General features: G+C 42.2%; 4 protein-coding genes across 5 annotated transcripts; 2 read left to right on the forward strand and 2 right to left on the reverse strand.

The window, feature by feature from the left end:
• Positions 1–788: 788 nt before the first annotated feature.
• Positions 789–3,961, reverse strand: LOC108097972. Its single transcript, XM_017200588.2, has 5 exons — positions 3,609–3,961; positions 2,690–3,036; positions 2,038–2,382; positions 1,820–1,974; positions 789–1,757 (listed from the first exon to the last, which is right to left on the reverse strand). The coding sequence occupies exons 1-5, from the start codon at positions 3,813–3,815 to the stop codon at positions 1,663–1,665; spliced, it is 1,149 nt and encodes a 382-aa protein (XP_017056077.1). The 5' UTR covers positions 3,816–3,961; the 3' UTR covers positions 789–1,662.
• A 117-nt stretch (positions 3,962–4,078) lies between these two features.
• LOC108098076 (pyridoxine/pyridoxamine 5'-phosphate oxidase) lies at positions 4,079–4,856 on the forward strand. Its single transcript, XM_017200769.2, has 2 exons — positions 4,079–4,608; positions 4,716–4,856. Exons 1-2 carry the CDS (start codon positions 4,094–4,096, stop codon positions 4,840–4,842), a joined length of 642 nt encoding a protein of 213 aa, XP_017056258.1. The 5' UTR covers positions 4,079–4,093; the 3' UTR covers positions 4,843–4,856.
• A 23-nt stretch (positions 4,857–4,879) lies between these two features.
• Positions 4,880–24,459, reverse strand: LOC108098074. 2 transcript variants are annotated; one of them, XM_017200767.1, is made up of 8 exons: positions 23,774–24,459; positions 14,509–14,673; positions 12,215–12,785; positions 11,710–11,920; positions 10,664–11,505; positions 8,980–9,181; positions 7,802–8,894; positions 4,880–5,374 (listed from the first exon to the last, which is right to left on the reverse strand). In XM_017200767.1, the coding sequence occupies exons 1-8, from the start codon at positions 23,804–23,806 to the stop codon at positions 5,195–5,197; spliced, it is 3,297 nt and encodes a 1,098-aa protein (XP_017056256.1). In that variant the 5' UTR covers positions 23,807–24,459; the 3' UTR covers positions 4,880–5,194. The 2 variants fall into 2 exon arrangements, with proteins under 2 accessions (XP_017056256.1, XP_017056255.1); XM_017200766.1 differs by having other exon boundaries at positions 10,664–11,508.
• On the forward strand, positions 5,985–7,746 carry LOC108098075. Its single transcript, XM_017200768.2, has 2 exons — positions 5,985–6,291; positions 6,661–7,746. Exons 1-2 carry the CDS (start codon positions 6,192–6,194, stop codon positions 7,215–7,217), a joined length of 657 nt encoding a protein of 218 aa, XP_017056257.1. The 5' UTR covers positions 5,985–6,191; the 3' UTR covers positions 7,218–7,746.
• Positions 24,460–26,439: the final 1,980 nt, after the last annotated feature.

Raw genomic sequence — 26,439 nt, forward strand, 5'->3', positions numbered from 1 at the left:
AAAATTTGTTCGTCACGAAGGTAAACCACAAAAATCCAACACTAAAAGATTTTCTAAACCAAACATTTTGCAAGGATTGGCCAACCCAAAACAAAATAATGTTAAAAAAATAAACTAAAGCCAAAACAAAAAGTAAAACCACAAGAAGATAAGAAAAAAACAAAAGAAATTATTATTAAAGCAAAAACTTAGCTTCTAGTGAGAGAATTTTTAAAACAGAGAAAACAGAAACGATAGAAAAACTGCCCCGAAAACCAAATTAAGAAACAGTGTTAACAAATCGAGGAAAGATAAATATTTAAATGGAATCATAGGATCGGCCAGCCGACACTGTAATACCCTTGCAATCGATTGCCTATAACTCTGAATAAAAATCGCCCAAACTCTTGTTCCAAGTATTTAAGACGTTTCAAAGCTTGAAAACAATTTTTGTATTTAAAATGAGCAACGATTCTTATTTGGATTGTAGAACAATAAGTAACTAAAGAATACATTAAACATCTTGTAAAAAAAAAAAACTAATGTTTTGTATATTTTTCATTAGCAAGATCCATTTTTGCAAGCAAAATTTTAAAACGATTGCAAGGATATGGAGTAACGTGTTTCTAAACAAAAAAGGCCAAACCTAAAACCAAATGAGAAACCGAAATTCAACTAGAGAATTCTTTTCAAATATCAAATAAAGCAAGAAAATAAATAATATAATATTTCAGCCACGAAAAGAAACCCAAATAAAGTTAAGAAGTAAATAAAACGAAGGCAACCAACCAGTAACAACAACACACACATTTCAATTGCGCTCGTTTAGCCCATATATAGTATATTTCAATTAAAAAGAACGAAAAAAAAACACATTACAATATTTCAATATGTCATTAAGTCACAGCGAATAAACAACAACAATAAGTTGAAGGCGACTTACAAATCTAAAGGATAGAGAATCTGCGTTCGCGTGTGCGAGGGAGAGAGAGAGAGAGAGAGTTGGGGAGATATAGTAACTATATATGTATATCAGCCGAAGCGATCTCCGTTGGCGCCGAATTCGGGCGATATTTTATTGTATTTTGTTAAGGGGTTTCAGCCGCTTGGTTAATGCGTGTTTGCCAAATCGTGATTGGTTAAGATTCAAAATTTATCTAGAGGTTAAATAAATAATTAATTAACTAGTTAAAACAGCGTTACAATTTTTCTATTATAATACGTTTCGTAGAGTGCACTTGGCACCTATCAAGATCTAAAATTATTTTAAATATTCCTAGTACGTTATCTAATGAGCCTCATTATTTGATTTATATTTTGATTTTAGCATCTACAATTTAGAATTTAATTTTGGCTTATCAAAAAAACAAGATCAAAGCCACAAGAAAAATGGTATCATTTCACATAGCTAGCTTTTTGATTTTGATCTTAAGATTTTGAACAAACTTGTGATCTTTAAGGTTGCCAATGTGCACTGTACGTTAATCACGACTTAGCAAACTAACATAAACCTCAACTTGACTGTGAGAGAGAGCGCTACATATAGCATATAGCATATAGCCAGTGGGAGGTAGTTTCAACTTTGTGAATTTATAGCCTAAGCAGAACTTGTGTCTTTTTTGGTTTAAGGAAATGTGTGTCTACGTGTGTAAGAGTGTGCGAGGTCCTGGCTGCTCAAGTTTATTAGGTATCGGTGGCCAGGTCATCGTTGTCATCCTCCGGCTCGTGGCCACGTCCCTCGCGAATCCGCTTCAACTTGCGCTTCAGCATCATGACGCCTGCAAGGGAAATCAGTTGCATGAACCAATAAATCATCTGCTGATTGGCGTTGAAAGCTTACATTTTATGGCCTGGAAGGTTTTGGCCGAGGCCGACGTGGTTTCCGAGGGCAGCGAGTTGGACGTGGTTCTAATGTGGGCCAGCTTCACCTCCAAATAGGCCTTCTTCAGCGTCTTGTAGTGGCGGAACTCGCTGGTATCCTTGACCAAGATGCACCTACAGAAAACAATACAAAAGTTAGCTTTCGAATGCAATAATAGGTGGGGGAGAAACTCTTACTTTGCTGCCGATCCTTCGCCCGAACAATCCGATGGTGCGGTGTGGTAAATCTGATGGTAGAAGTACTGCAGCACCGGGGAGTTCCAAATCGAGAGGCCGTACCACAACCAAATGGCCACGTTCAAGGGCAGCTTGAAGTTCTTGGCGAAGAGCGTGGGTATGAAGTACTTGAAGGGCAGCAGGTTGACAAACACGTGTGCCCACACCACGATCCGCAGGCCAAGGAAAAACTGGTAGATCAGCCGCTGCGCATTGGTGCTGGGCAGGACCAACAAGGCCAGCACCTCGGTGAGTATGCTGTACAGACCCACCGTCAGATTCAGGCCCACAAAGTAGTTCTCGTACCTGAAAACAATTCGCAAGCATTGTTTTTATCAGTGACAATGAACTTTTGCTGCGTTGGCTTTACTTTTCTGCGATGATAATAAGTGTGGTTATATTTTTTAAAAACAAGAAAGCACTTTCATCAGCATTACATATTCGCTGGATATTTAAGTTCCTATTGATAAGCACCTACATATGATTTTCAGTAAGAATGGGATTAATATATTGAGCTTACGGTCTTACAACTGAAAACTTTATGGTTTTGGGTAGTTTTTCAAATGGCCCCTCTTTTAGGGACCAGGCCAAAAGCAAACACGTTTCGACTTGCCTGTAAACATCGATGGCGATGAGAGCCAGCAGGTAGAGTCCCTTGGAGCCCACCTCCAGGAAATCGGCGTCCTTGAAGTCCAGCCACGCCCCATGCAGGTAGAACGTGATGATGAAGATCGAGTAGAACTGGAACTTCTCCGCCTGGTACGACCGATAGAAGATCAGGTTGTCCGAGGAGTAGAACAGCGAGTAGCGTCCCTGGTTCTTCATCAGCTGCGGCAGGATCATGAACTCGTTGTAGAAGTGCAGGAACAGGCAGCTGGCCGCATAGAAAGCGATGTTCCAGATCACGCGCGCGAACAGCCGCCGCTGAAAGTGCTTCATGTTCGACGACTTGAGGAAGAACTGCAACGAGGGAGGAGAGGTGGAGGATGGGCAAGCAGTCGAGCGTTGGTCTCGGGTCGTTACAGATAATGGTTTATGGTCAGCGCCGAGCGGTCGACGGTCAACCCATTATGCTATCGCTGATTCCAGGAGTGGAGTGCTATCAAAATGGGAATAAGAAACTTTCTCGGGGGATGCAAATTACTTTTTACCCAATCATGCACTTTAAAAACTGGTGAACATCAATATTAATATTATTACATTTTGTTTGTTTGGGGATAAGCAATCAATTTCGTTGAGTACGTGCGAGTCAACCTATCATTTGCCGGTAACGTGTGGTTGAAATCTACCGATACTTCCTGTAAACTCGCACGTTTGTCGATTTTAAACGGTTCCAAAGTGTTGTAAATTAGAAATTTTGATAGCCCCACTCGGGTGGCATCCCGTTTGACCCCCAGATCCGTCACCGTGTCCGCTCTGTTTATTTATAAACGACAATTTGGCCGAGCAACCCCTCAAAAGAATCGTGCAATCGGAGGTGCCACATCGGGTTTTCGGGAATCAAATCACGTTCGCCCGGAAACAGGACCCACCTGGAAGAGCCGCTGGAAGGCGTAGTAGCCGCAGGACAGCGACACAAATATCCAGAAGACCCCGTTTATCAGGTAGTAGAGGTCTATATCCCGAACCATCGAATCGAAGCGGTCGTTGGTGATTAGATACTTCAGCGGCAGGAAGAAGTTGCTGACCTCCGCCCAGTAGTCGGGCGGACCGGCCTTCATGTCCAGTATGGAGGTCATGCTGCTCCTTCAGCGGGATTTCCCTTTCGGCCGCCCCAGACTCGCGATTGGATTTTTCTTGTTTTTCCGATTTTTTTTTGTTGTTTTCTTTTTTGTCGCGACTTAGCCCAGATTCGGCATGGTGTTGGTCAACGCCGCGTGGCGAACAGCTGACGCCTGGCTAACAGTGACAGTGTTGGCAAGCCGGTCTCAGCTCTGTTACGGTTGACAGTGGGCGCGAAAATTAAATTTCTGCAAATACTCGAACCACATTTACTATTTAACTTATCCCTAGCAACATGACATCCGCCTTGGCCAAAATCGAGGACTTTCCCGCCGATCCCGTGGAGTTTTTTAAGGAGATCCTACAGGCAGCAGCCAAAGAACATCCGGAGGGATTCATACAGGAGATGAATCTAGCCACACTGGACGAGGAATATGGAGTGCTCAATCGAACCGTTTTGTATCGAGGTCTCACCCCGGATAACTTTGTGTTCTACATAACGCATCGGTATACCCGCAACTTCAAGAACCTCCAAGCCAATCCCAAAGTCTGCATTACCTTCTATATGCCGGAAGTCAAGGATAAAACCGGAAAGGGTAGTTCCTGGCAGGTGCGTCTGATTGGAGCCACAGCCGTCGAGCTTCCCGACAGCGAAATGGATGCCCTATGGGCCAAAGAGAATTTGGCGGCCCAAATCAGGGGTCACATCTGCCCCTGCGGAGTGCCCGTGAATTACGATGAACTCAAGGCGAAACACGATCTATTCCTGAAGGAACATAGTGGCAAACCCATCGAAAGGCCGAAAACCTAGTGAGTACATAATATAATTGATCAATAATTTGGTTGTTCTTTTTATTTGGCAATTTCTTTTTTTAATTCTCAAATTTGTATTACTTATGAATGTAAATACCTTTCAGTACCGCTTGGAAATTCCAGCCGCAGCGATGGGACTTTCTGAAAGTGGGTATAAATGAAATTGCCGATCGCGTGCAGTATCGCCTGCAAAGCGACGGAAAATGGGAGTCCATGCATGTAGCCACCTAAATAAATGAAAACCCCACCCACAAATAATAAACTCCGATTTTAGACGATTTAATTTTATTCAACAATATCTTTCTACAAACAGCTAAACATAGATTCTAACAACTAAATTTGCTTCCTTTTCGACATGTTTAACATACAATTACAACATAGTTAATAAATATTACACAAAACAGCAAAAAAAAGGACGTTTAAAGAATAGTTAGAGTAGAGTTAGGTTCGAGTAACATTAGAGCAGGTTAGTTACATACATATTTATGCTTAATTGGTTGCTACACACTCATAATACCCAGTGAGTTCGGTTCCGTTTTCTACACAAATGCTGGTGGGGGCGTGGCGCCGCCTACCTTGGGGACTACACCGCGCTGATCGTCTCGCGGATCCATGCGGCATTCGAGGCGATCTTGTCGTACATCCTGGGCCGTTCCACGCCCGTTGGCCCGCAGGCGATCCTCCACGACGAGACCCCTATTAAAGCCCACTGGTTCGTTCCAGGGATCAGACACTGAACGGGTGCTCCCGAATACTCCTCTTGCTGTAAGTAAACAAAATCATTAAAACATGGGATATAATAAGTGGGGGATAATATTTGTTCGATGCTTGCAAAAAATTAATTTTCTAATTTTTAATTTAAAATGCCCTTTATGATCCCTATAAAGTATGCAATGATTTGTTGCATCATCAAAATCTAAAAGAAAGTTTCAATTTTGAATTTACAAAAATGTTTAAATAATATTACTAGTACCTAACTAAAAAAATTATTTGGTGAAGTTAGGAATTATAATTTTTAATTTATGAATTTATACTAAATAAAAATAAAAATATTGTATTAAATTCAGTAAAAAAATTATTTCAAAGAAAAAAAATTGGTCCACTCTATCGAATTAATTTCACCATAGAAGTAAACTCGAGGCAACCCCAATTGGCGCTCGTGACGTCACACGCACGCGACATGCAGAAACGCGTTCTGTGTAAAACAACAACTACAAGATCAGTCGAAACAAAAATTGAATGAGTAATAGGAGAGACTCTCTCCCTAACTCTCTCCCGCTTACTCTCCCCAACTGCCATTTGGGTGAGCACGAGCGAAAACTCACACTGGCAGGCAGACACACATTACCAACCCCCGTTACCTGCGAAGGTTTACCTAGGATAGCAAAAACAACAACGGCCAAGAGTGCAGCTGCAGGCAGACAAAAGAAAAAGGCAGAATAATATAAAAGGGAGCGCTGTCAGTTGCATTCTATTCATTCGAGCAAAAACTGTCCAAGCGAACACGTCGCGGCCAAGAGTGATAGAAGAAAGTGATCAAGATCAAAGTGATATTTAGTTTACTATACGAAAATCAAAGTATGGCGGATACCAAGAGCAGCTTGAAGATCCTATTCCGAGGCAAAACGAACCTCATCACTTGTGGACTCTCCAACACCTACGAAGAGGTCATCTCCCAAGGTGAGTCACATACAAATATAGTGGCATCTTTTGCAAAGTGATTTCGATCCAAACATTAAAATCATAAAATCTTGGCTTAAGTACACAAACAATAGTAAAAACTGTTCTTAAAACAATATTTACGTTTTTCATTTAATTTTGATTATTATTAACTTATAAACGAAATTAAATTCAGTCTTTGCAAAATAAAGTGCACCAAATACATTTACATACGTACATATTTACATATGTATGTTTTAATAAACGAACATATGTATGTATGTACATTGCGTTTACCAAATCCCTTATTTTTTGTTTTTTAAGTATTTTAAAAACCACAAATTGCTATAAATTAATCCGATCAAATAACTAATCTTTTGTCTTTTCTAGCCATATCCCGTTTCGGTATCCCCAAGGATCAGAGGGACGCCCTGATTCTGACCAATGGCGAGGACTACGTTTTCGAGGCTCATTTGCTGGAGTATTTCCTTCTCCTGTTTCCCTGCCCGGAGATGACCTTTCATTTGAGGATCGACTGGTCGCTGATGCGGCGAAGTCTTAGTCAAATTGAGTCCCGCAAGCGAAAGCGTCCAATCGACCAGGACCAGGATCAGGATAAGGCTGATGAACAGAAAACGGAAGAAGACGAAGAAAAGGAGCCACCGATGCAGGAGTACAAGCCGGTGCCCGTTTACCGGATGAACTGCTTCCTGGGATCGCTGCCCAGTTCAGGAGCTGTTCCCGTTCATCGCCAGAATAGCTTCCTCAGGGAGCAACCGCAGCAGGTGGTCGAGATTCCCCTGCCCCGATTGCAGGACGAGGATCTTCAACAGCAGGAGCCACTGAAGAAGCGCCTTCGCTTGGAGGCCTGCGGAAAGTCCAGACGCACTGCGTCCACCTCAGTAGTTTCCCCCCAAGTTCCTGTCATGCGCTCGATTCGCATCTGAGTCGCTGATCAGCATTTGTACATAGCTATAGTACGTATACGATACTCCACTCAAATGTAGTCATAAGCTAAATGGTTGAACCGCTGTTCCTAAGACTAACTCTAATTCCTATCACACCAAACAATCGTCCAAAATCTAATGTAAATAACTAGGTATACTAAATATTTTTGTTAATATTTTAAGTGACAGGTTTTTTCTACCCTGTCTGCTGTCTTTGGGCAGCATATAATTTAAGATTTAACTGATTACCTAATTCTTTTAGTTTCGAAAAACAAACTCACTTTTATATAAATTAATCTCACGTACAATTCCATTTTGGCTCTTTTTACAAATTACTTTTTCAATTGAAATTATTTTATGGATTCACGAAATCTTTTAATTTAAAAAACAAATGTACTCTTTTTAATGCAAATATCTTCTTTCAATTCAAACAACATCCTGAACAATACTTTGCTAATTTTTAAGACTTTTAGTCACCTTGAAATGTTAAAATTCAATAAAAATAAAGTAAATATATTTTTCAAAATTATTTAAAGCATTGCAAATACTTTTGTCTCTGAATTTGTTAAGTAGTGTTTACTCACCGTGCAGTCGTACTTCTGGTAGGTGGCCTCCATGCACATGGAGTTCACGGTGGCGATGGACACGTTCTCGCAGGGCGCCATGTCGCCAATCTTGAGCTGGACCCGCTGCAGGTGATCCCGCTGCCTGGACCACCCGAGGGTGTTGCAGTTCGTCCAGACCTGTTCCTGGGCAGCGGGAACGACTGCCGAAACGGCTACGGGTGCCTTGGTGGCTATCCTGGCCGAGGATGTGGCAGGGGATCCCGCTGAGGAGGAGCCACCGCCGCCGTAGTAGTTCACCTGGGGAGCATGATCCGGAAGGGGATAGGCGTCCAGTTCCTGGTGGAGAGCCTCGGCCTTCGGCATGTAGGAGGCGGCTGCCTCGGCCCCGAAGTTATCCTCCCCGCCGTCCTGCTCCTCCTCCTCCTGGTTCTCCGTGGAGCTGTCCAGCTGCTCCTGCGAGGGGATCAGGAAGAACTGCTGGTTCTCCGCCGACAATCGACTGCTCCTCTGCTGCACCGGCAGCTGTCCCTCCAGCCGCTCCGCCACCGGCACATGGGATCTCCTTTGTGCGGGCTGCTGCTGGAGCAACCGACGCTGCAGTGCGTCCGGCAGGCAGATGGGTCGCACGTGGTCCGAGTAGCTGACCGGCGTCTCGAGGCGCACCAGTGCCGCCGTCGATCCCTCCACCGGACTCTTGATCATGCCGATGATGCGCCGCCTCTGCGTCCACGGCGCCTTCGCCGAGAGACGCACTGCACCCACGATGGCCATCCAGGTGGCGCGCGGCTGGCCCTGGAAACAGCCCTCGGTGGTGAGGACCCAGTCCTGCGAGATCAGCGTGCCGTCGCAGACGTGGATGTCCTCGCGGAAGAGGGCCACCAGCCAGGGCCAATCCCCGGGCGCCGACATCTTCGGCAGCGACAGATGTTGCTTGGCGTTGAAGAGCGCCGACTGGACGCCGCAGCGCAGCTCCCCACAGCCCACGTAGAGGACCTGCCGCCGCGGACAGTGCGTCCTGATGAAGCTGATCTCCGGCGCATGCGGATCCAGGACACGCACGTAGTCGTTCAGCTGCTCCGTGTCGTTCTGCACGTCGAAGATCTCAACGGATCTGTGGAGGAGCGAAAAATTTTAATGGTAAATGCATCTGAATCCTTTGAAAAATCTATGTATATATTATAAATAGATATCCTTACTCGTATCCCAGCGACTTGCAGAGCGACTCGGAGACGGTCTGGCGCACCACCAGCTTGGAATCGCCCTCCAGTCCCTCGGCGCACAGTTTTCCCACCACTCCCTTTTCGGAGAAGACGGCGTATCCGGCGGAGTGGAAGCGGGAGAGGTACGGAACCAGGGGCTCCGGCTGCAGCAGATCAGCAGCCAGCGGAGCTATGGAAACTGTAAGTAACAAGTCAATTATGATTACAGATTAATAGTCTCAAATTGGAAAAAGAGTATATATTATAATCCCCTCGGAAATATCTACTAAAATAGGCCCATAAGTCTTTAAAATGTAATGCCTCTTTAAAATGTAATTAAAATAAGAAAACTTATGGACTGAAAACTAGAGAATTTTTGGTCCATTTTCAACAACCCCATTTCATTGAAATTTGGAGGAGGGGTTGTATCATAAAAATTAAAAAAAAAACGACCAAAAAATAAATAATTTTTTTCTTGTTTTGTAATCGTTCTTTAGGTCATGGCTGTGGCAAAGAACAGACAGAAGGTCTGCTGCGAACTGGTCTCCCAACTCCTCTGGGAAATCCACATAGCATCAGCCTAGCCAGCGAACGGGGACACAGCGTTGGATATTAAATTAAAGAATAGTTAATTGACTAGAGTCGCATGTAAGACTCACAAATTTACGGTTTAAGCCTAGGGAATAGTTATACTAAATAATGTATAATAATAATATTAATAATAAATAAACTAAAACTATTGCAATTGTATTATACTTTTGGGGGCTCCCCCTCTCTCAATTGGAAAATCGTAAGAGTACCACCTACAATTGTATTTTGTTCGCCTGGTACTTCAAATGATTTTGACGAAACCAGTGGGAATTCTTAGATTTCAAATACCAGGCAAACAGAATTCATTAGATTGTTTCTGGCCCAAATAACAGACAAATTACCAATGGAAAAAGTTTTTTTTTGCCCAAAACTACAAAAAATGGCTAAAAAAAAAACCCATTTTTTTGGAATATCTGAGAAAGTACTCTCCCAAATGTGGAGTGGCATACATCGTTGAATTCGTAATAAAATTCTGATTCCGATGGTATAAACACCCAAAAAAGTGGAAATTTTTTTTTAATCGTCCAAAAAGTGATTGGGCTCGTTAACTGTGGTCATGAGGTGCTCAAAACAGTGTTTGGTTCCGCTGTAAGTCACTAATTGGCCTTATAACAACCAAAAAACCACTCAAAATATAGTGTTTTCAACCGGAATTGTCAACTAATCTCAAATTAGCTTTTATTAACTAACTGAAGAATCATAATTTTGGTTTTTGATCTTTTGTGTGGGAACTATCCGATATAGTCGCCCGATCGGGCCCGTTCCGACTTATATACTGCGTGCAATAACTACACAACTTTTGGTAGAGTTTCAGCCAGATAGTTTTAAAACTGATAGACTAGTTTACAGACAGACGTATTTTGATTCAGATCGTGATGCTGATCAAGAATATATACACTTTATGGGGTCTGAGGCTTCTCCTTTACTGACTGAAATTATAATACCCCCCCGCAATGGTATAAAAAGTGGCCTCATTCACAAAACAAAAACCTTCGCAAAGATTTAAAGCGCGAGATTTCAGTGGCCTCCCCCTTCGGCAGATATTTATTCCCGACCGGATAGCTCCCTCCAAGGGCAGCCCATTACTTACGGCAATCCTTTTCATCGGCTCCATCCGGACAGTCGGCCTTGCCGTCGCAGCGCGCCTTCCGCGGCACGCAGGCCCGGCCACGCCCACAATAGAGGGCGTTGGGGGAGCAGAAGGCGCAGCTGCGCTCGTCGGACAAGTCGGGGCAATCGGCGTAGCCGTCGCAGAGGCGCGGACTCTGGACATTGGACTGCATGTCGCTGACGCAGTGCGGCTTCTGGTGGCACGACTGGGTGCCCGTGGACTCCGGGAAGCGTTCGCAGTCGAAGAAGTGCCGGAAGCGCTGCGGCAGCCGACCGCCGCATCCGGCCATGAAGGACTCGCAGTACTCGCGGCAAATCTGGCCGGGAGTGGGCTGCAAATCGGCGCCGTGGGTGTCGCATGGTGGCTGGAGCAGGCGGCACACGAAGTCGTACGCCTCCCGATGGCACTCGCCGTCGACCAGTTCCCGGAACACAATCACATCCTCCGCCAGCTGCTCGTAGCTGGCGTGGCCCAGCAGATTCGGGTAGGTGGTGATGTTGTAGCCCACCTGGCGGCAGTACGGCAGCTCCAGTGGCGAACAGCGGCGCGGCGGAGCCGGAGTGGTGGTCACCACCGGCTCGGTGGTCTCATCGTGCCCGCCCAGCGGCGAGCTGGACATCACGGGCTCCTCGATCAAACCGGTGGTCTCCTTGATGCTCAGACTGGCCACATCCACCGTCATGTTGGCGAAGTGGCGGCGCTGCTGCGGCGGCTGGGTCATCTCCTCGTGGAAGAGGGCCAGGAGGTCGCCACTGCTCACCAGACCCGCATAAGGATCGAATATCATGTTGAAGTGCACGATTATGTTGTTGTTGTCCTCACTGCTGCGGTTTGAAGAAAAGAAAGTTATATATTGCAAAAGGTAAGAGGCAAACCAAATATATAAATATTATATATCTATATATATATTATATTATATAAATATATATAAATTTATACTCCTCAAAACTAATTAATTTATTTAATATTTATTTATTCTTAAATATTCATCAACCAATTCCAATCAATCTCTCCTTTAAACTCACCCATCTAGAGCCAGAATCTCGCTGCCCTCGTAGGCTTCCCTCAAGTCGGATCTCCGCAGGGTGAGATTTATGCGCTCCCGATAATCGCGCGCCTTGTGCTGGAACCTCATCGAGTTCTGGTTGGCCAGCTCCATGTTCCACTTGTCGTTCAGCACCATGAAGCGGCCACGGAAAACGCGATCCGGCAGCGGCTCCGGCCGGAAATAGGTGTCTTCGGGAGGTAAGCAGTTCATTAATAAAATTCGTATAAGAAAGACTAAAAGCTAAGGGTGTGTTATTAGTTTTCGTATTATTAAAAATTCTGAATAAAAGATTATTTTAAATGCAACCTAAATAAAAAAAAAATTTGAAATGTTTATATCATTTAAATGTCATTATTAAGTGAATTTTATGTCTGAATTAAATGTCTTCCTATCTATAAAATTCTACAATTATTTGAATGTTTTTCTAAAGCAACTTTATTGTGTATAAATTTATCATTATTTCTTTTCAGATTCCAACTTACATCCCACATAGACGAAGACGCCGGCGACGAGGAGGGCGATGAGGAATCCGGCGATGACGGCGCAGCCGCACTTTTGGCCGTCGCCCAGTTTCCGGCGGGTGAAGCGGATGTCCGAGTCGGTGGACAGGACGGACTCGGACTTTCTCCTCAGGTTGTGGTTGTGCTGGTGCATGTGGAGGTGGTGTTCCCGTTCCCTCTCCCTCTCCCTGTCCCTGTCCCTGTCCCTTTCCCTCTCTCTGTCCCTTTCCCTTTCCCTCTCCCGGTCTCTGTCCCGCTCGCGATCCCTGTCCCGATCTCTTTCCCGCTCCCTTTCCCGCTGCTGTGTCGTCTCCAGTGGTGATCCATTGGCGGTGGCTACTCCTCCTCCTCCTCCTCCTGCTCCTGCTCCTGCTATTCCCCCACCACTTAGTACTCCAACTGCAGCCGCAGAAGCCGGCGTTCCGTTGCCGTGACTGTGGTGCGGCTTGTGGTGCCTCGTGCATCGGGTGTTGTGGAAAACCTTTGGCGGCTGGGCCGTGGTGCCCACACCAAGTCCGCCGCCATTCGGATTGGGATTGCTCTGGACAATGCCCTGCGAAAAGCCGAAAAATGATACCGAAAAAAAAGAGAGAGAAAAACACAAAGTTAACACTCGTATTCCATCTGTATCGAGCACTTTTCGGCGGACTCAATAATTAAGCAAGGTCGCTGACCAGCTAAGCGCCTTAAATGCTGTTGATTTTTCAGCCAAATCATGCCGTTAAATCAAATCACGGAACGAAGCTGCTGAGAAAACTCTGAAACAACACCCAAAAAAACAAAAAAAAATACATACTCGAAAAACTCGCACTTGAAAATGATTTTTTTTTTTGGCAAAGCTCTAATGCCGCTGCAGCATGCAAATGCAACATGCAACATTTAGATTTTAAGCGAGGAAGCAACTGCATTAATTAAGGAAATTCGTATAACATTGCGGACCGACTTTTGTGAGTATTTTCTGGTTACTTTTTGTTTTAACTAATTAATTGAAATCACCTGCGTTGCCAATTTAATGAAGCGTAAGAGGGCGTTGCCGGAGATAATTTGAAAAGTAATTAATACTAATTGGTGAACTTTCTGCTTTAAAATAATTTCACATTTACCCAAGCTACTTTCAAGTGGAGCTGCCCTAAGGTATTTTCCTGTTTGAATTCTGATATACTGGGCCAAAATGAAATAATTAATCATGGCTGGATAATCTCCACCTTTTTAACAGTTTTGTTTTGTTATTGTTGTTTTTGTTTCTTTATTATTTTTTAGCCAGGCTTAAATAGCACGTAACATAGCGGACGAAGAGACGAGGGAATTGGCTTTTATGTTGCAGTTGCGAAAGCGGCTAAAACAGAAAACAGAACGCAGACACGGGCACAATTTAGAAAAACAATTAAAGCGCAACTAAGGTAAGAGGAAAAAACCACTGCTGCCTGCTGCCTGCTGCCTGCTGCCTGCTGCTGTTGCCACCGCTTTTCTTGGGGCCAACACTAAAACGGGTCAGCACTCGGCCCAGTTTCAGTTTTCCTCGTCTGCTGCGTGATTCCATGTGATGTGATGCTGCCAACTCAACACTGGCAGTAACAAAAACAACTACAACAACAACAAAAACAATAAGCATTGCAATAACAATAACAATGCAAAATAAAGTCCAGTGAACAACATGTAATTAAACTCGAATGGCTTCCTCGTTTCATAATCTCATCGCATCGGTCAACACTTTTCGCCGGCCAATTCGACTCTTAACACTTTTACGCACTTTGGCACTCGGCCGCCCAGTTTCCCAATCACACGCCACATTTCACTAATTATTTGTTGTTTACTGCCGAAGAAGTGTTGAAAAATAACGGAGAAATGACTTGGCTTGTTCGGCAGTATAAGCTGATTTACAAATAGTCAACACTAATTATTTTTTTCATTTTTGTGTGGTTAATAATGACTCAAAACATCCAATTTTTTAAAAAAAAATTTATATACAAATTAAAAGTTTTATTAGTACTCTCTCTTCAAGATTCTTGGTGAGTGACTAACACCATCGTAGGGTTAAAGATCATCAGAGCATCAGTGTTTTTGCAATTGTATGAGCCAAAAGTCAGTCGGCCGCATAACGGTAACGTGCGCGGCGCACGTGCAACGATATTTTCTTTCGCAGTTACCTCATTTCATTTCGCACTTTTCGCACTTCGCGCATTTTCCGCATTTTCCGTATTTACCGCCCACACCACTTTCGCTAGCTTGGGGTTTTTCTTAATTTCCTTAATTACCGCATAACTAATTGCGCTTACCTTCCAGTTTTTACCGTTCGTTTGCATGCTCTTGTCTTTGTTGCGATTGCTGCAGTTGTTGTTGTTGTTCTTCTTATCAGCGGCCGCCATATTTGCGGCACTTGCATTGGTATTGGTGGCCGCCAACGAGGCGGATGATTTATCCACGTCGCGAGATTTTTTCATCTGCAAATCAAAAGGAATTACAAATTGGTAAACATTTTAAAGCGGAAAATTTACTTAATAAGTTCTAAATAACATACAACAATAATTCTTTTTTTAAAGGGATGGCCTCCTAAATCTGTGAGGTGTTAATTAAGAAACAACAAAGGCAGTTCCCGGAACCTCTATCTTAAAATGATCAATATATATTTGTTACTTTTGACAAGAATTTGTTTGACTTGCACAAAAACGAACAGATTAGTAGACAAATTGCAACGAAATCTATACAAAGAAAACTTAATTTTCTCAGTTAGGAACAACTAATTTATCAAGCTTTATGCATCAGTTTGCGCTGCTATCTATCGCCGGAGCCCCAAACAAATTTTGGCTTAGGTTAATAACAATCGCCCACGGCAAAACTAGTTATCTTTGTTAGGAGCACAGTAAACCGAAAACAATAAACATACAAAACACAGTGGTCATCAAGACATTAGCCTATGTTTTTACTTCTGATTTAATCAGTTTCACTTTCTTTTGCAGAAATGTTTGAACCGAATGTAATTTAATACAAGTCCGCTTATGCAATGTAAAAGCATTTCCCAATCGCATTCGATTATAAATTATTTCCATCACACGCTTTCCCACATTACGAAGTGACAAACGGTGTAATTAAAAATACGTCACAAGCGTAATTGCCCCCTTTGGCTTTGGCTATAAATAACTCGCAAAGGAGAAGGTATTCCGGGAGTTCACTGTACCGCGCGATCAGCCGGCCAGCGAGTGGCGAAAAGCAACACAACCCATTGTCGAATTGTCAGGTTGTCGGATTGTTGGATTGTCGGATCGCCGGAGTTGGAGAGTTGGAAACCCGGTAATGGAGACGACATGCGCCGGACGCCCGAAACCAAGCGACTAACCAACCGGACAGGTGCTAATTGTGCGACTACGAATTTAGCACGGTCAGTACCGCCGACCACCGACCGCCGACCGCCGACCGCCGACCGCTCCCCCCTCCTTCCGCCAAACAATCTCCGTTCAGCGCCCTCTGGGCCATTTAAACTTGGCTCGAAAACACCAACCAAAAAAAGAAGTCAAAAAAAGGTGAGTAAAGCTTGCTCCAGTTTTTAGCCAGCGAAAGACCAAAAGCCATAATGCAAGCGGCCCAATGTCAAGAAAAGAAAGTTTCATTGCTGGTTTTTCGCTGCTTATTGTTTATTTATTTCAATTCGTTTAGCATATTTACATATTTTTGATTATTCGCTGGCCCGCTTGTGGCTTTGCTCCCATTGTTGGCCGCCTATTTCGGTCAGTGTTCTCTGGTAACCGAGATTTTCGGGGGGTTAAGAGCTCGCATTTTGGTATGTGGGCTTCTGAAAACCTACTAATCACACACGTGATGGCATCGGGGTGTTACGTCAACCGGGCTTTAAAAAATAATGGATGGCTGTTATTCTGGGAAATGAAAGTTGGTGAAAAGGGAAACCACGAGGAAGAACAAGATGAAGTATCTGCTTTAACATTTCATTGCTGATTTACTTTTAAAAGTGAACGAATATTATAATGAAGAGCAACTGCTTGGGAATGCTATTGTTTTTAGCGGTAGCTAATCTTAATAATCAGCTTTTCATACATTGCTAAGCAAAGAGCAGTAGCGCTGCGTGTTTATGTGAAAATCGGGTAATCAATAAAATTCCGTGACAAGGGCGCCCGTTGAATTCGGTCATGAGTGCGGCCACTTTCCTTTTCAAACAAAACCGAATAAGAAATTCCGAAAAATCTCGCTGCAACTTTCTTCGCTTCGCTGCGAAGAGCATAAGGTCAACCCGTCTGGAGTTGGCGACTCTTGGGAGGCTTAGGCTTATGCTTCGGCTTTGGCTTTCGATATGTGGCAGGGTTCAAAAGACTGAGGCCACGAACCCGTTTTCCCATCTCCATTTCCATTTCCACATTGACAAGTGTCATTCGAGGAAAAGCGAAGAAGCTTCGCATTTTTGAATCGTTCGGTTTTGGTTTTGCGCAAAGCGAAAGCGAATTTTTTCGTGCCAATTGCAGTCGAAAATACACACACTGTATTTTTTTTCTTTCTCTGTCTTTTTTTTTTTGTTTTGTTTTTGTTTTTGCCGAGTTTTTGTAAATTTTCAAAGCCAAGGCGATGCAGCTGGAAATGAAAGTGTTTTTGTTGCTGCTTCTGCCACTGCAAACACGTTTCGGCAAACATGTTTGAGCGAACCCCAGTCGACATCGGCTCTTGGCTCCCAAACCGACGAGCCCCGTCCCCCAGCGAGTTTTCCTAATTAGTCGCCGTGTGAAAGAAAAGCGAAAACGAAACGCGGCTCCCAAACATCTGGCATCTGGCATCTGTGCATTATTATTCGCATTATTATGAGCCCGTGTTGCGGGTAAGAGTTTCCACAGAACAATTAAAGGCTACACGGGGAAATAGCCATGTGCAATCTGCAGAGACAATGGCTCATGAAGTCATGTAGCCATAAGCCGATCCTACAAATTGGGCTAATAAAGTGCGCTTACAATGGCAGCCTATATACAAAGTTGGCCCGCAAAACTGCTTCTTTGTCCCTGGTTCCCACTGTATAGTACCATATCTGGGCAATCTTTTGCCAAAAGATTTGGGAAGTGAAGTGAAGTCAATAGGTTTAGTCGAAGACTCGACTAGTTCAAGGCATAATTCATCATCTTAAAACCGAGTTAGTTCCGCAATTGTGACAGCAGCTCTTGGTCAAGTTACTGTGTTTATGCAATAGTACCGAAACCCAATCCAGATGGATCAGTAGTGGGTAATAAGCCCGGGTGTCAAGTTTCACCATGTAAGCCCATCGGACAGCCCAGTTACGAGAGTTAGGAACCCCTGTCAGAATGCCTGTAATCGGAACACCGAAACCAGCGCTCAAATATCACATGTCACGGTGTGTGTCGAGTACATTGTTGCACTCAGAAGTGGAGACACGTGCGCCGTGTTCCAAGTGGGAACGATGCGGAATGGAGCGGAAGTGGGGGAACGTTTGCGGAATGGAGGAACAGAGGAACAGAGAAACGGGAACGGGGGAAGGGGGGGATCGGTGGAAACGGCAGCTGTGACAGCTTTTCACTAATTTCCCTTCAAGCAGCCGCCGCAGACTCTGTTTTTCTTGGAGTTTTCTCGGTTTTCTCAGTCGCAGCTGCCACTCAATCGTGACGAATTAATAACGGAACGTTTGCCGAACGAACGGGGGAAAGCTGCAGCTGAACAATAAACGGCTGGAGGAGCCCTCCTCCTCCTTCTCCTTCTCCTCAGAGCGGGGAACCAAAAAAAAAACCAAAAACCGAATAAAAAAAAATAAAGACAGAAGACAGAAAACAAATCCGACGACAAGGCGACTTCAGCCGTAAGATAAAAGCGAACAGCTTTGACCTCTTCAAGGAGCGTTTGCCACCGCAACTGTCGCGCTCCCACTCTCTCCGGATACACTGAGCGAATTTTGCTGAGTTTAACAAACATTTCACTGAGAGCATAAATCAAAAATGCAAAAAAATTCAAATGAACCTGTATTTGTACCTATTGAAAAGGTTACGAATTGACCAAAGGCCATTGAATGCTGAATTAATTTTCTTTTCAACAAAATATATTATAATATCTAATCAACAGTACATTTAAAAAAACAAACAAGAATTTTTGAATAGGTTTCTTCATAGCTGATTCTCCTTAACCAAAAAGTATGTACGTGCGTGCTGGATTATCTTTCGATCCGATCGGATCGGGAAAGACCACGCTTAGATTGCGTTACCTGATAGATGGCTTTTTTTGTTTTGGCCGGGCTAATGGCTAATGCCAACAATCGGTGACGGCGACGTGACTGCGACCGATTCTCCGATTTTCTGGCCAATTGAAAACTGGGTTGCCTTCTTTTCTGGGTGTGTGCCTCTTCGCAGTTAAAGTGGGTGAAGTCGGAGTCGGAGTCGGAGTCGGAGTGACTCACTCGCCAACTCGACGGCCTACGAGCTCAACTAGCAAGCCACACCAATTATTGCAATTCAAAATGCAATCCATCGAGGGATACACATGAAAAAGCAGACTAGCAACTTTTCAATTTGGTATTAACAAAAAAAATGCTGTGTTTGCATCTTAGCCGTAAACATCTTTAAAATGCGTAATTGTATTATATGTATTTTTAATCAATCTAAAGGTTTAACGCATGCTTAGTAAATATTTTTAAACGAAATATAGTAAACTCATATTTTTAGCAGTGTACAGTGACAGCTTTTAAGTTGGATTCACGGCTTTGTTGTGAATTCCAAATGAAGTAGAAAGTTCTCAGTTTAAACAAAAAAAATCGATCATTGGAATGCCGCTGGGCGCTTTCTTGGCCATTTGTTCGTTTATTTTTCTTCTGCCTGCCGCACCTATTGCCTTCTCTTTCTCCGCACACATCCCCTCCTGCTCTTCTCTCCCACCGTCTTCTGGGTTGAAGAATTGCCTATTCAGAATGCGATTCTACGGGTCGAAAAAGGAATGGGATTGTTTCTCCATGGCTGTGATTATGTGGGAACCAAGGCGGATTTTAAAGAAGACCTTACAAATTTCCATAAATAATTAATAAATAAACTAGACAATGGATAAAAAAAAACGGGTTAATGAACCGAAGGATTTAAAATTTGCATAAACAGAATACAAGTAACTTAAGCTTGTTATACAATAAACTTTAATATACAACTTACTTGCAAACTTTTGGAAGCTATAACAACATCTGTTGAAACTTCGTAATGTCTAATTTCAAAATGTTTCTTCCGACAATTCGAAATCAAAAAGATGGCATTCCCACAATTTCCCAAAACATAAAAAAGTTAATTTCCGCTGCGATTAGCATATTTAATTGAAATTTTGCAACTATTTTGGCTGGCCAACTGCAGCAGGAAAATGCCACAAAAGGTAAACAGCTTAAAATCCAAAAAGAAAACAAACCCAATAAAACAACCAAAAAAATAACAAAAAACACGCCTTGAAAAAACGCAAAAAATTGAAAACGTTTTGCCCACGCTGCTGACGTCACTGGTTCAAGGCTGCAGTGCGCTTTTTTAGCCAACTGCAAATGGTTTTCATAATGAATGCCATAAATCCAACAGATATTAAATATTTATATGAAATTATAGGAGCACAAATATCATAAATCGCAGATAAGAATAGTGAAGAGCAGAGAAGAGGGGGAGAAAGGAACTGAAGAGAGCTCGAAGACTTGTGCCACTTTCTTCTGAGAGCGCAGACTCTTCTTTTGTGGCTTTTGTCATTGCCTGCCTGGTTTCCCTTCTTCATTTCTTCAATTCTCACACTCCCCTCTTGATTGGCCCCCTTTTGCTTCTAATTTATTTCAATGACACTTTACGAAAAATGCAACTAGTTAGAGAAAGTTCTTTTCTCCCTCTTGCACAAAATAGTGATTTTATAACCATTAAATACATTAACTAACGATCATTTATAAAAGGTTTAAGCTGCACATGATTCATACAAGTCAAATACACGTTTCCAGTGCGTTTCTTTCCGCTCTTTAGTCGATTAACAGCTTTGCTGATTTAATGATTTGCTTCTTTGCTCTGTCAAAAGGTCGATTCAAGAAATATTTGATTGTGCTCTGGCTGGCAAAAAAAAGCCAAGCTTAACCCATTACCAATTATAAATGGTTTTGAAAATTACGCAAAAATGGTATAGTAATTCTATAAATCAATTTTTTTCAGATGATTAATTCCCTTAAAGAGCTAAATTAATAATTTTCTGATATTTATACTTAAAATGTTGTTTTAAAGTAGGAAATCATTTTATTTGCAGGGGGTTAAGCCTTTTTCTACCCAAGCAAAGTTGTTGCTGAGTTGTGGCATTTGGCCAAATGGCAACAACATTTTATTTCATATTGTTGCTGCTGGCTTTTTGTTGCTGTTGGATTTTCTTTGGTAAGGTGAACCTGTTGCACACGACTGGAAAATGTGACAGCCCGTAAAAAAGACAGCTCGACTGCAGAGAATTTGTATTTCTTAGTTGTTTTATCAGCTTATAGATTTTCACATCTTATGGTTATTATAAATCTTCAATAAAACTACATCATTTCATTTAAGTTTAAATCTCAAAAGGCCTTGAAGAACTACAATTAATTAAGGATATTTTGAGCTTAGGTTCCTTTTTGTACATTTTGCGATTTCTGGCGTCGCTGGTGATTGTGCAAAAAAAAAGAAAAAATGGGGGAGAGTGGGGAAAAAATCGCTAACGAAAACCGAAAATAGCTGAGACAATAATGGGGCCCACCAGTCAGATAAGCGTAGAAAAACATAGAAAAAATAGCCGCAAAGGCAAAGTCAGCAGACAACTGAAAGTTGTTGCGTTTGTTTCTAAGCCAAACGAGTTTGTTGTTGTCGCTGCAATCACTTTTTGGCGCATAAACTCAGCTCAAACTCAAACTCAGCTCAACATCGGGCTCCAGACCCAGACTAGACCCATGGACTTATTGGAATGCCAAGCCGCACACATATGGCGAGGCACAGCCGTGGTCAGGATAATAGTAATGAAAGGAGAAATAATTAAATACCTCGTTGATTAACTAAAAGGAGATGATTTCAATAGCTACACAAATAAATCATAAATATTCTAAATACCTCAGGTAACTTAAAACCATTAGCCTTGATTATCTAAATCTTTTGAAAGGAGTGTTCTCCGCTCTTTATATTTTTCCCTTTTAAGTACTATAAACATAATTTTTTATTTAACAGCTAGCCTACCATATCCTTTCGACCGCTGCTGTATTTATGCAAACGTACTCCTAGAGATCGCAGCTTAAATTACAGCGGGCGGACTTAAGAAAAGAAAACGAAACGAGCCCACAACAATCACAGCATAAACTCTAAATCGCTCGATAGTCGTTGTTCGCCTTTGGCGGCCAACACCAGCAATTACAACAACAATATACAATAGCAACAAGAACCACATCAATTTGTTGGCCCTATGGAACACACACGCCCTGCAACAACCAACAACCAACAACCACCAACTAACCAACAGCAACTATTAACAATAAACAACTAACAAGCGAGAAAAACTTTGGTCAAGCCGAAAGCCTTGGTACAAATACAGTGAATAATACCCTTAACAAATCTTTCTCAGTTGCCTGTTTTTTTTTTCCTTTAACCCATGGCCTTGGTTCACTTGGCCAGCCCATTAGAATCCAACTTCTAGTGGAGACAATTTGCTAAAATGTTCAGAAAATGATTTGCAAACGCTTTTTGAGATACTCTTGGTTTTAAGATATCTTTTGGGAGTAAAGAGAATACTTAAGAATGAAATAAAAGGGCATAATGTATTCGCTGTTTTTTGACCTACTCATTTACTAATATTGTTGGAAGCGACACATTTTGTTTTTGGAAAATTCTCATCAGTTAAGACAACAAAAGAAAGAGAAACAGCGACAAACAGTATTCAACGAGTCATTTCACAAACAAATTTATACACGCCACTGAAAACAGTTGTTGACGTCTGGGAGAAATACTCAACAACGGGGGAAACACCATAATAATAAAGAAAAGCTACAGAAACCGAAATTTTTGCATGAAAACAGCTGCAAATTAAAATCGCTGAGGAGAGAAGACCGAAGACTGAATACTGAAGACTGAAGATTTGCGATGACGAAGAAGACGACAACGCACTCTGCACAGGAACAAATTCAGGGAATATTTTTAAAAAATATAAAGGGGTAACTACATCTTAAAAGTTTTGTGTTTGCTAAAATCAACAACTTGCTTTTTTTTTTTTTATTACGTATCTTATGGATAACAAAGTATATCTTTAACTTTTATCTTTCAACCAAGATGATGATACATTTCTTTGTGTGTGGCAAAACTTTTGATTTCTTTCGGTAAGGCGGGCCAGATTTTTACAGCCAAGCGCCCGAGGCAAAAGCAACAACAACAACAACTTTAATAACAACAATAATAACAACAAAAACAGCGAGCGGCAAAAGTAAGTTACTAAGTCAAAATTGGCTTATAACGGGACGCACTTTCACTTAAACGCAGCTGAAGTCGCTGCTCTCTTTCCGCTGTGTGTGTGTGTGTGTGTGTGTGTGTGTGTGTGGGGATGCTGCCCCGAAAAGGGGGCGTGCCATTATGATTTCCATACATTTTACAGTAGCTAATATAATATCGAAAGTTTTGCATTGCCAAAAACAATTGCAACCATTAATTAGTTACTATTATATTATATTAATGACCAAAACAATTAATTGCAGGGCGTTTGCTTTCAGTGTGGCTCTGTCGAACTATATGGTATAGGTATACTATATATAGAGCAATGCTGGATGCTGAGATGCCGTTAGCGATTGGAAATCGTTGGCAGGTTACCGATATCGCCGACTAGTGCAGTCCGACATTATGCAATCGGCAGCACGACAAAACAAATAACAAATAACAAACAACAAATACGAATAACAAACTGGCAAACAGTTACTGTTTTTAACGACGCTTTTACTTTTGTTTCATTAATTATGGCTGCTCAGCGATTTCCAATTATGACAGCGATTGGAAAGCCGTTTCAGCCGAGAGACCAAAAATAAAAATAAAGCGAAGAAAACCAAGCCGAATGACCAAAGATTGTTGCCCTTTTAAGAATCCCCCCATCATCGCAGCCAGATCGGCAGCAGCCACATTTTGTGGAATTTTGAAAGCCACTCCGAACTCCGAAGGTACGGCGAAGTACGGCGAAGTATGGTAAATGGCCCCCAGCGATCCGCAGATATTTAAATACTCTGTCTGGGAAATGTCGAAACAATGCACTTGGTTTTGGCCCCCTGGCGCAGGGAGAGGTTTGCCTTTAATCGTTTTCGCCTGCCGTCCACAATCACCAAATATCCCAGAGGTTTGGAAAGTATTAGAAGTTCGATCAGTGAATTTATGTTACACATGTCTAGGATCTTCTGAATGCTTCACTGTTTTTAAACAAAAGAAATTTGCAACACTTTTGTAGAACTTACTTGTAAATAAAATAAAGATTTGACAGTCTGCAGTTCCATTTTTAATTTCTTTTTTATTATAAGACTTTCCGTTTCCTGACGGCCGCCAGTGGTAATTGATTTGAACTAGAACTCTAATCGCTCACCTGACTGTTGCTGCAGTAGTAGATGTCCGACATCCTGGATCTGGATCTGGATCTGGATCTGGATCTGGGTTCTGATCTGGACCTGGATCGGCTGGCTGGCTCCGCAATCGCGGACCTGCGCTCCTCGCGAACCTTTCAGCGCTTCTCCCGCTCGCTTTTTGGGTAAGTGGAGGAGAATTGTGTGCCGCTAAGGCTGCATGACCACCAGGTGATCCGGGGATCCAGGTGAACTGGCAAACTGGCAAGCTGGCGAACTGGCGAACAGGTGAAGCAGCGAGGCCCGAGCCAATGTGCCCTAGGTGCTGGCCAACTGGCGGTAGTTACAACCTGTTTTCTTCGCTGCGCGGAAAAGTGTCACACAACTCGGCTCGGTAGTACGGTAATCGATAGCCTGTTGACGTCGCCTATTGTTACGATCCGGAGGATTAGGTTTTCCGCATATTTATCCGCATTTAGGCAAGCACAATACAAACAAAACAAAATACAAATAATAAAATGCAAACAATGCCGCACTTCACGCTCCGTCTTGCAGAACACACCACTCGCTTTAGCCGCTTTAGCCGCTTTAGCCGCTTTTCCCGCTTTCCATGCGCATGCGCACCTTTCTTTCTTTCGGATATTGCCAGGCTTGTACTTCAAATCCATATACCACTGGATGCGTCTGCGCCGATCCGATCCACGACCGTCTCGAGCCGAGTTAAAACGCCAACTAACTTGGCCGAAACGGGGCGACTTCTTCGGCGGCCGCAACGAAAGTTGTCGCAACCAGTTTTGAGTCTTCTCGGGCCTCATATTTTTTCTCTCACACCGAAAAGAAAACAGCACTTGGAAATTTAATTAGAATGTAAATAATGTGCAATCAAAAGGATTGCGGTTCCTATAAACTCTGAATTTGTAAGTTAAACTTAAAACACTTTGTTCCAAATCATTTCTGAGTTTGCTGTAGGATTTTTAATTTTTATAAACTAGTTATAACATCATACACTGCCGCTCAACTGAATAGGTTCATGATCTCAGAGGAAGTAATTTGTCTATAATTCCTAAACCAGTGTACCGATTTCCATAATTTTTTTTCTTTAACTCTTGAATCATTTTATAATAAAATGCTGAAGAAGGTTTTTCAAAAACATATTATTTATTCCTTATTTAATTTTTCTTCTGAAAGGTTAACCAAATTCATGATTTTTTTTTGGGTCATCTGAATAGGTTCAACCTAAAACAATTAAAATTATTTAAGTAACTAAGGATAATTTTCATATTTTTTGAACTTGGCTGATACTTATGAACATTTTTAGAGTACATTTTACTAATTTTAATAAAAAGTGAACTCTCCGTTGTCCGATATAACATCATATACACGACCGGGAAGCGAGCTATACAAATTGTGCAGTATTTGCAGTGAAATGGTTGTCCAGGCTATTTTAATTGCCTTAACTAAAGTTGTTTTGCAAGAAAATTACCTGCCTCCTTCATATATCTTGCGCGATAGCAACCCCCATACGATTTCGATTATATTAAGGTCAGGTGAATATGGGGGCCGTTCAAGTAAGTCCACATTTTGAGCCTTAATCCACTCTTTTACCACCCTAGCTGTATGATGGGGGCGTTATCGTACTGGTAAGACCATTTGATAAAGTGAAAAGTACTTAAATAATCAGGAAACGCAGCCTTTATGATAGATTTGTAGGTTTCCGCGCTCGTTTTGCAAGTAACAAATTAAAGGTCGCAAGTGCCAAAGACTGATACCGACCCCCACACCATTACCCCACCCTCACAGCTATGTCGACGGCTAAGGAAATGCTCTTCCTTTTAAAGATCGTGATAATAATAGTTGTAGCTATTGATTTAAAATTCTTCTAAATTAAATTGATTTTGGTGTGGGGGTCGGTATCAGTCTTTGGCACTTGCGACCTTTAATTTGTTACTTGCAAAACGAGCGCGGAAACCTACAAATCTATCATAAAGGCTGCGTTTCCTGATTATTTAAGTACTTTTCACTTTATCAAATGGTCTTACCAGTACGATAACGCCCCCATCATACAGCTAGGGTGGTAAAAGAGTGGATTAAGGCTCAAAATGTGGACTTACTTGAACGGCCCCCATATTCACCTGACCTTAATATAATCGAAATCGTATGGGGGTTGCTATCGCGCAAGATATATGAAGGAGGCAGGTAATTTTCTTGCAAAACAACTTTAGTTAAGGCAATTAAAATAGCCTGGACAACCATTTCACTGCAAATACTGCACAATTTGTATAGCTCGCTTCCCGGTCGTGTATATGATGTTATATCGGACAACGGAGAGTTCACTTTTTATTAAAATTAGTAAAATGTACTCTAAAAATGTTCATAAGTATCAGCCAAGTTCAAAAAATATGAAAATTATCCTTAGTTACTTAAATAATTTTAATTGTTTTAGGTTGAACCTATTCAGATGACCCAAAAAAAAATCATGAATTTGGTTAACCTTTCAGAAGAAAAATTAAATAAGGAATAAATAATATGTTTTTGAAAAACCTTCTTCAGCATTTTATTATAAAATGATTCAAGAGTTAAAGAAAAAAAAATTATGGAAATCGGTACACTGGTTTAGGAATTATAGACAAATTACTTCCTCTGAGATCATGAACCTATTCAGTTGAGCGGCAGTGTATGTACCTACTTT

This window comes from Drosophila ficusphila, unplaced genomic scaffold, assembly GCF_018152265.1.
Source record: "Drosophila ficusphila isolate 14025-0441.05 unplaced genomic scaffold, ASM1815226v1 contig_197, whole genome shotgun sequence".
NCBI lineage: Eukaryota > Metazoa > Arthropoda > Insecta > Diptera > Drosophilidae > Drosophila > Drosophila ficusphila.